The 10,522-nt window shown below is 36.8% G+C and overlaps 1 protein-coding gene and 1 non-coding gene across 2 annotated transcripts; both read left to right on the top strand.

Annotated features, from left to right (window-relative positions):
- On the top strand, positions 1–442 carry LOC124962899 (60S ribosomal protein L27-like). The gene has a single exon (XM_047522140.1). It carries the CDS (start codon positions 32–34, stop codon positions 440–442), a length of 411 nt encoding a protein of 136 aa, XP_047378096.1. The 5' UTR covers positions 1–31.
- Positions 443–5,275: 4,833 nt separating this feature from the next.
- On the top strand, positions 5,276–5,382 carry LOC124968291 (U6 spliceosomal RNA). Its single transcript, XR_007105662.1, has one exon. It is a non-coding gene; the product is annotated as a U6 spliceosomal RNA (small nuclear RNA).
- The last annotated feature ends 5,140 nt before the right edge of the window (positions 5,383–10,522 follow it).

Genomic DNA, 10,522 nt, shown 5'->3' with positions numbered 1-10,522 from the left:
TCTGCTGTGGGCTGGGCTGTTTGCTGTTGAAATGGGCAAGTTCATGAAACCTGAGAAGGTGGTGTTGGTCCTGGCCAGATGCTACTCCACACACAAAGCTGTCATTGTGAAGAACATTGATGATGGCACATCAGACCGTCCCTACAGCCATGCTCTGGTGGCTGGAATTGACCACTATCCCCGAAAAGTGACAGCTGCTATGGGCAAGAAGAAAATCACCAAAAGGTCAAAGATCAAGTCTTTTGTGAAAGTTTATAACTACAGTCGTCTCATGCCCACAAGGTACTCTGTGGATATCCCCTTGGACAAAACTGTTGTCAACACGGATGTCTTCAGAGACCTTCCTCTTAAATGTAAGGCCCGTCAGGAGGCCAGGGTTAAGTTTGAAGAGAGGTACAAGACAGGCAAGAACAAATGGTTCTTCCAGAAGCTTCAGTTTTAGATGTTTGTTGTTGTTGTTGTTGTTGTTGTTGTCATTCCCATCATTAAAAACAAAAATTTAAAAGAAAAAAAGCAGAACATGTTTGGGGGTCTCTATGGGTTCATGTTTGACAAACCCAGGCAAATGTGGATGGCTTTAAGGAATGTCTTTCCAAATGAATCCCTTAAAAAAAGAAAGAAAGAAAGAAGGAAGGAAGGAAGGAGAAAGAAAGAGAGAGAAAAGAAAAGAAAAAAGCTCTATCCTTGGATTCTGTAGGTATTAACACACACGTGCTCTCACACACACACACACACACACACACACACACACACAGGAAGAAAAGAAAAGAGCAAACTTCTACTTTCAAGCAGTGCAAAGTGATGCAGTAAATCTGTTTAGGTATCATCATGTTTGACTTTAAGAAAATGGCTGAGCTATGGGCAAGGTAATTCAAGAAGATATAAATGGCTGCATTATAATACGCAGACACCTATTTTAAGCATGATCTATGTTTTTGAGAAAATTCATTACAATAAGTCTTACAATACCAACCTCTTCAATGAATTTTTCATGTCTGCATACCAAGATATATATAAAACGATCGTAATCATGTACCTTTGGGGCAATGCTGAGCGCCAGCTGTTTCGGGGATGATTTATAGGTTGCCATGCTCAAGGTTAATAATCAGGAGAAACAGGTTACAGTATGCAATGTATTTATGTCAGGTTAGAAGTTCAGTTAGTGGAGATAGCATGTTCTAAGGAAGCACATACTTTTAATTATTTTCTAACTCCCTCCCAACATCTACAATAAATGAAAAATAAATGATGTTTTACTTAGGGAAACCTCTCTGCTAAGCATACCTTCAGTTACTCTTGGCTTTATTTAAAGGGAAACCACAGCTAAGAATTAGTTGTTAGGTCTACATATGAAAACACAGCTTGAAGGTACTTAAACATCTGTGCAATGGGCCCACGTGGAGGGTGTGATGGAGCTTTATAAACATTGCTGTGATTATGCCCTTATTGAATTGCAGCTTTTTTTCTCTTAACAGAATGTCTAACAGGATTTTTCAGAGACATGGCACTTATAATCCACAAGTCAGTCACCCAGAGTGCTAAAGTATTACTTGTCTCCCTTTGAAGGTAAAATTATTGCATCAGTTTTATAAAAGTCTCAAAATTATTCCCTTTTTACATTGAGGCAAATTTTTATCTTGACCTCGCAAATATTTTTCTATAATAAAGATAACTTAAACAACAATTTTTTTTTTCTGTAGAAGCCCTTTGCTCACCATAATTAGTCTGTATAAGTCTCTGTCCTGTTTTGTTTCTTTATTCTCTTTTCCCCAGGTCTAGACCCTCAGCTCCCACCTACCCAGCCCACCCCGAAGACTGTTTTCTAATGTGATTATTACATATATATGTGTATGTTCAAAATGAGCATTGTTTTTGTGTGCATATATATTTTAATTATGTAAATGGTATTGTTATGTATCTCAATCTTCTTATTTATCTTCTGTGAATTTATCTTATTTTTAACAACTTTATGGAAGTACAAATTGGCACATGACCCTGACTTGTTCAGATAAGTTTGACACCTGTGAAGGCATTGAGACAATCAAGATAATGAATATATCTATCCATTTCCCCCACGAGTTTCCTCATGTTTCCCCACAACTCCTCCCTTCCACATTCCCCATCCTCTCATACCCAGGCACTCACTGATCTGCCTTCTATCACTGTAGATTAGTTCGCATTTTCTAGAATTATGCACAAGTGGAATTATTTGCTAGCTACTTTTTGTCTAACATCTTTCACAAAGCATAATTGTCATTCATGTTGTATTTATCAATAGTTCTTTTTTTGTGTGATTGAAGATTCTTTCATCCTGTGGATATACCAGTTTAATTATCAAGTCACCTGTTGGTGGTTATTTCGGTTATGTTCAGTTACTGGCTATAACAAATAAAGCTGCTATGAATAGTCATTTACAAGTTTTTTGTTAGCCATATGCTTTTGTTTCTTTTGGATAGATTCATGAGACCAGAATTTCTGGATTATAAGGTAAGTGTGTTTAACGTTTTAAGAACCATCAAACCTTTTTTCTCAAAGCAGTTGTATCATTTTGTTTTCTTACCGGAAAATGTGAGAGCCTTCCAGTTCCTCCCTGTGCTCACCAACACTTGTAGAGTCAGTCCATTTAATTTTAGATATTCTAATAAGCACACGGTGATTTTAATTTGCGTTTCCTTCATGGCTAATAAGTTGAGGATATTTTCTTATGTTCATTTGCAGTCTGTATGTTCTCTTCCATGATGTGTCTGTTCAAAATCTTCCACCCATTCAGAGGGGGATTTTTTTTTTTTATTTTGAGTTTTGAGAGTTATTTTTGTAATCAGTATACAGATATATAATTCACAAGTATTTAATTTGGTCTATATGGTTTCTCCTTTCTTGGGGAGTGGGTACTGGGGCGCTCAACCACTGAACCACATCCCCAGCCCTATTTTGTATTTTATTTAGAAACAGGGTCTCACTGAGTTGCTTAGTGTCTCATTTTTGCTGAGGCTGGCTTTGAACTCACAATCCTTCTGCCTCAGCCTCCTGAGCCACTGGGATTATAGGCGTGCACCATGTACCTGGTCTATGGCTTCTCTTTTGACTGCCTTAGTATAGTCTTTGAGTAGCAGAAGCTTTTAGTTTAGATGAAATATAAATTACTAATTTGTTCTTTAATGGATCATACTTTTGATATTGTTAACTAGATTCTCGATTCTGGTCCATTGATCTGTTTGCCTATACTGATGCCTGTACCAACCACACTGTCTTGATTACTGTAGCTTTATAACAAGACATGAAGTCAAGTTATAAAAGTGCCCCATCTTTGTTCTTCTTTTCCAGTTATTTCAAATCTATTCCCTTATATTTCCATCTACATTTTAGAATCAATTTGTCAATTTCTACTGAACACACACACACACACACACGCACACACACACTGAGAGTTTGATTGAGATTGTATTGAATCTAAGTGTCAGTTGGGGAAGAATGCCATCTTAACAATATTGAGTCTTTTACCCCGTGTACACACTATGCTTTTAAAAGTGTTTTAACATTAAATTTTTAAGATTGATTTATGTGTATATTAACTATATTACTTTTAACTCCTGCATAAGATCAGCCTATATTACTTTCCTATCACTATTGTAACATTATTACAATCTTTTACAAACTTTTTTTTATTAGTGCATCATAGTTATACATAAGAGTGGGGTTCATTCTGACATAATCATATACTCATGGAATATAATTTGCTCTATTTCAGTCCCTAGAATTTCCTCATTCCCTTCCCTTCTGCCTTTCCCTCTCACTGTTCCCCTTCCTCAACTCTACTGGTCTTCCTTCTATTTATTTATCATTTTTAAATTGGTGGTTTATTGATCTACATAAAGGTGAAATTCACTAGGGTATATTCATAAATGCACATAGAATAATTTGGTCAATTTCATTTCACAGTTCCTTCCCTTTCACATCCTTCTTTCCTCCCTCTCAATCCTTTCCTCTACTCCACTGACACACCATATAATTTCATGGGACCCCACCACCACCTTCTTCCTTATTTTGCTCTAGCTCCCACATATGAGAGAAAACATTGAACCCTTGACTTTCCAAGTCTGGCTTATTCAGTTAGCATGACATTCTCCAATTTCATTCATTTACCAGCAATTGTCATAATTTCTTCTTTATGGCTGAGTAAAACTCCACTGTGTATATATACCACAGTTTCTTTATCCATTCATCTGTGGGTGGGAACCTGGGCTGGTTCCATAATGTTGCTGTTGAAATTATTACTGTCTTAATGACTTAAACAACACAAATGTATTATCCTAAAGTTTCTGGAGAGTGGAAGTCTGAAATCAGTTTCTCTGGGCTAAAGTCAAGTGTTACCAGATGCAGTAGTACACACCTGTAATCCCAGTGACTTGGGAGACTGAGACAGGAGAATTTCAACAATTTAGAGAGAGGGACCCTCAACAGTTCAGCAAGACCCTGTCTCAAAATAAAAAATAAAATGGTCTGGGTTTGTGACTCAGTGGTAAAGTGTCTCTGGGTTCAAGCCCCAGTACCAATAACAAAAATAATAATAATAACAATAATACTAAATTAACTAATTTAATTAAATTAAGTTCAGGTCGCAATAAAACTGGTCCTTCTCAAAGAAGAGGACTATTCAAGGCTGCTTGTAATCTTTGACTGTGTTCCCTTCCTTCTACAAAGCCTGTCAATCTGTTTCCTTTATCACACTGCCTTCTCCTCTGACTTCTTCTGGGTCCCTTTTACAAAGACTATTGTGATTCCATCAGGCCTAGTTGGATAATTCAGTGTAGTCTCCCTCTCTCAAAATCCTTAACTAGTGCTGGAGTTGTGGCTCAGTGGTAGAGCATTTACCTAGCACATGTGAGGCACTGGGTTTGATCCTCAGCACCAAATAAATAAATAAATAAAGTTATTTTTTAAAAATCCTTAACTATTGCATTTACGTAGTTGTATTTACCATATAAAGAAAACCCTTTACAGGTTCTGGGGATCAGGACAGGGTATAGTTGGAGGCCATTGTTTAGCCTATCTCAGGGGACATGAATCTACCACATTTTAGGTACCCAATTTCCCAGTGACCAGTCCCAAGTTGGCCTCTACTTCCTGACATTAAAAGAAGGCTGCAAAGAGCATCCTCATTTTATGTCCTCATATGGACTTGTGCAAACTTCCTTAGGATGTGCAGGATCATTGATGTGTACAAACAGTTATCATGATGGGGAGTGACTGATTGTTCTTCAGAAAGGCTGTGCCAGCGCTCGCTTCCACAGCACATACACTAAAATTGGAATGATACAGAGAAGATTCACATGGCCCCTGCACAAGGATGACATGCAAATCCATAGAGTGTTCCATATTTTTTGAATTCTCTAAAAGAGAAATTAGGAAAACTACCCCATTCACAATAGCCTCAAAAAATATATATATGGGAATCAATCTAACAAAAGAGGTGAAAGACCCCTACAATGAAAACTGTAGAATACTAAAGAAAGAAATTAAATAAAACCTTAGAAGATGGAAAGATCTCCCATGTTCTTGGATAGGCAGATTAATATTGTCCAAATGGTCCTACTACCAAAAGCACTATGCAAATTCAATGCAATTCCAATAAAAATTTCAATGACATACCTCATAGAAATAACGCAAACAATCATGAAATTCATTTGGAAGAATAAGAGACCCAGAATAGCTAAATTAATCCTTAGCAGCAAGAGTGAAGCAGGGGATATCACAATACTAGACCTTCAACTATACTACAGAGTAATAGTAACAAAAACAGCATGGTATTGGCACCAAAATAGACAGGTAGATCAATGGTACAGAATAGAGAACACAGAGACAAACCCACATAAATACAGTAAGCTTATACTAGGCAAAGGTGCTGAAAACATACAATGGAGAAAAAATAGCCTGTTCAACAGATGATGCTGGGAAAACTGGAAATCCATATGCTGTAAAATGAAATTAAACCCCTATCTCTCACCCTGCATAAAACTCAACTCAAAATAAATCAAGGACCTAGGAATTAGACCAGAGGCCCTGTACCTAATAGAAGAAAAAATAGGTCCAAATCTTCATCATGTCAGCTTAGGACCAGATTTCCTTAACAAGACTCCCAAAGCACAAGAAATAAAAGCAGGAATCAATAAATGGGATGGATTCAAACTAAAAAGTTTTTTTTCTCAGCAAAGGAAACAACAATGTGAAGAGAAAGCCTACAGAGTAGGAGGAAAATCTTTGCCACATGCACTTCAGATAGAGCACTAATCTCCAGAATTTATAAGTAACTCAAAAAACTTTACACCAAGAATACAAATAACCCAATCAACAAGTGGGCTAAGGAATTGAGCAGACACTTCACAGAAGATCTACAAGCAATCAACAGATATATGAAAAAATGTTCAACATCTCTAGTAATAAGAGAAATGCAAATCAAAACTACCCTAAGATTCCATCTCACCCCAGTTAGAATGGCTATTATCAAGAATACAAGCAACAATATGCATTAGTGAGGATGTGGGGGAAAAGGTACATTCATATATTGCTGGTAGGGTTGCAAATTGGTGTCACCACTCTGGAAAGCAGTATGGAGATTCCTTGCAACACTTGGAATGGAACCACCATTTGGCCCAGCTATCCCACTCCTTGGTCTATACCCAAAGAACTTGAAATCAGCATACTACATTGATGCAGCCACATCAATGTTCATAGCAGCTCATTTCACAATAGCTAGATTGTGGAACCAACCTAGATGCCCTTCAATTGATGAATGGATAAAGAAACTGTGGTGTATATACACAATGGAATATTATTCAGTCATAAAGAAGAATAAAATTATGGCATTCACAGGTAAATAAAGGGAGTTGGAGAATATCACGCTAAGTGAAATAAGTCAATCCCCAAATCCAAAGGCTGAATGATTTCTCTGATAAGTGGATGATGATACATAACAGTGGGGGGAGGGAGTAAAGCAAGAATGGAGGAAGGATGGATTGTGCAGAGGAGAATGAGGGATGGGGAGGGGACGGGGGAAGGAAGGAGAATGAGACAAATATCATTATGCTGTGTACACATATGATTACACAAACGGTGTGACTACTTCATGTGCAACCAGAGAAATGAAAGTTGTATCCCTTTTGTGTACAATGAATTGAAAAATAATTTAAAAAATAAAATTTAATATAAAGCCTCAAAATAAAATACAGTACTGTTGTTGCACAAATTGGCAGATAAATGTAAAATAGAAAATGTAGAAATGGAGTTAATGCACAGTACATGGAAAGATAGAATAAAGCAATTAGAAGTAGTTAAATATGAAATGTTGGGTAGAGATTAGGTCCATGGGACACAGAGGTGGAAGGGAGACTATTCACTGTGTACCTAGTCATAATTGTTCATTTTTGAACCAAGTAAATTTAGTCACAAAATTAAATAGATTTTAAAAAGAAAATAAAAAAGGCTGTGCCAGTCCACACTCCAGCAGGCTCGCAGAAATGTTCTGTCTGTACCTCCTCATCAATATTTGCCCTTGTTATCTTTTTAATTGTTTCCAGATATAAAATTATAGTTCCATTTTGATCTTCTTTAATTACCAGGGAGTTTGGAAGTCTCATCGTGCTATTAGTTTTTTTATTTTTGTCTCTTTGTAAACTGCCTGTTCAACTCCTTTGCCCATTTTTCTACTGGGATTACCTTTCTCTCAGAAATTTGATTTTACTTAGAAAGTCTTCTACCCTCTATCAGAAAGTTCTTGACTGGCGATGTAACTCAATTGTAGAGACTTTGACTAGTATGTGGAAGGCCCTGGGTTCAATCTCCAACACTACAAAAAGAAACAAAAGAAAAAAAGAAGAAGAAAACAGATCAAAATTTTTTACTTTATCGTTTTATCTTTCACCTATAGGTTCTTATCTATCTGGTGTCAAATTTGTGCTATTACATAGAGATGCCATGTTATTTTTCTCCTTAGAGTAAGCCAGTTTTTTCATTACCAGCTACTAAAAATTCTGTTCTTTTTCTATTGGTTAGTATTGCCATTATTGTCATATATTAAGTTCCTCTCCCTTCCTCTCTTTATCTGTGTGTTGTGCATGTGTGTGTGTAATATTCTTTGCTCTTGCACCAATATCACATCTTTTTTGTTATTACTATGGCTTTATGATATGCTTCATTATCTAGTGTGGAAAATCCTCTTAACTATATTTAAGAGGGATTCAGGTGTTTTATTCCTCCATATACATTGTAATATAAATATGAGTTGCTCAAAAATTTGATTACTAATACTGTGATTGCCTTGAAACCATGGATTTACTTAAAAACATTGACATATTTTAAACTGTTAAGTACATACCCATCTAAGCATGGAATGTCTTCCCATTTTTCAGAACATCTTCTATATTCATCAAGTTTAGTTTTATCCCCAGACTTCAGGAATATTAGTTAATTCACAGATACTTTGTAGATTTTGTTGCTACTATGAGTGAAGGTTCTTATTTTTTAAAATTTCTTGAGTATTTTTCCGAAATAAAGAATTGCTTATAATTTTAGTAGGTTGATCACACTGAAAATGGTATTTAATTTTTTAAACTTTATTTATTTATTTATTTATTTATGCGGTGCTGGGGATCAAATCCAGGGCCTCATGCATGCTAGGCAAGCACTTTACCACTGAACTCCAACACAAATAATAACTAACCCTGTATAATTTTAGATATGTTTCTGTAAGATTCACATCAATTAAAAAAAAGTTAGCTAATACCATTGATCCTTGCTATATGCATTTCATGCAGATTATCTTGCTTAACCCCCATAAATGCCTTATGATATGAATGTTATTATTCCTAGTTTATAGATGAAAAGGTAGGCTTGGAAATGTCAAATGACTTACCTGAGATCATAACCAGAAAGTGCCAGAGCAAAAACTCAAATTATGAACTCTCTAGTACATAGATCTGTGTGCTTAATAATTGCCCATCCATTATCTTATGGATGGGCAGTTTTCTTACCTCCATCTTACAGCGATGGACCTGAAGTACAGAGTTCTTAATTACAAGTTATAGCCACCAACTTTGGCTTTTTTAAGCGGTAAGAGAAAACTTGGCAAGATGTACCAACCCCAGGTTCCATGAAGACTGTAATTCCATGAGCACCCCTAGAATTCTCTCAGGAATTCCTCCATGTTCTTCTCTGTCCCACTATGGAGCAGCAACTCAATTATCTTTTGATGAGAGGATCATCTGCTTTGGTGAAAACCCATATCACATCCCTACTCACATGTGCATTTATTTTTATTTTTTGGTCTCCTCTCTCAAAGGCAGGAGGGTCATGAAACACCTAGGTATGAGTCTCAGGTTCAAATATAATGGAACTATTGCTGTCTTGCCTTGTTGAAGGATTCTTCCATTACATAGTAAGACCTCAAAACAAAGCCCAGAGCTATACAAGACAATTGTAAATGGTCATGAGATTACACCACTCCCATGACCACCATACTTTGTCTCAGGAAAAACACCACATATTGATTGCTAATTCAGCAATTCCATACACTCCAAACTGCTAGGTTGAATGGCATGAATGTGCTGTTTTGTAGATCAAAAATGGTTTGTACATTGGCTATGTTATTTGGTTCAAGATTGTTTTTTCCTATTTCTCCTGTTGTGAGAACTGAGTCTTTATTCAGTTACCTACTGATCTGTAAGGGCAGCTGCTTTTGAGAAATGGGCTATATGGTAAGATTGTTGAATCCCACGTGCATCAGCCCATTGTCTGTCTTCTTACTCTTGGAAGTTAGTGCTTTGGTGGGAAGCCATTTTATGAACATGAAATGTCACTGTGATCAATAAGGCATTCATTAAGACCATGGAGGGCAGGAAAGAAGCTTAGTAGGAAGAAAAACAAATGCAATCCAAGTTCACAATACAAGTTTGTTCCAGTGAGAACAAATTGCTACTTCTTTGATTATGGACAGGATTTGATGGAATCAACCAGCTACTTGGAGGTGGGCTGCTCCTCCAGGGTCTGGTGCCATAATTGACCCTCAGAGTTCTTTGTTGGAACAGATGGATTGGATACTCAGCCAGATGGGGGCATGTCCATGTTTTTGAGCCCACACATAACTTTTCTTCATTTCTCCACAGTCAATTACCTCAAAAACCTTTAGAGCAAGCACTGGATTGCTGGGCTAGTGACTGACTGATATCCAGACAGTAGACCATCCACTTTATTAAAGAGAACTTCTTCCCCGACAATGGACTTTTGGTAAGCATTCCATGACTGCCCAGATTTGAATCAGAAACAGTCCCCCAAAGCTCGTGTGTTGAAGACTTAGTCCTCAGTGCAGCAGTGTTCAGAATTGGGGCCTTTGGAAGTTGAGTAGATCTCAAGGGGTCTGTCCTCATTGGAGGGAATCTACTCATTTATGGATTCATAACTTAATGGACTAATAAGATATATCTTATGCTTGTATAACTTTATCAAAATTAATTCTACTCTCATGTATAGC

This window comes from Sciurus carolinensis, chromosome 1 (genome assembly GCF_902686445.1).
Source record: "Sciurus carolinensis chromosome 1, mSciCar1.2, whole genome shotgun sequence".
NCBI lineage: Eukaryota > Metazoa > Chordata > Mammalia > Rodentia > Sciuridae > Sciurus > Sciurus carolinensis.
The sequence above is the reverse complement of the archived record's forward strand: the minus strand, read 5'-3'. Positions and strand labels throughout refer to the sequence as shown.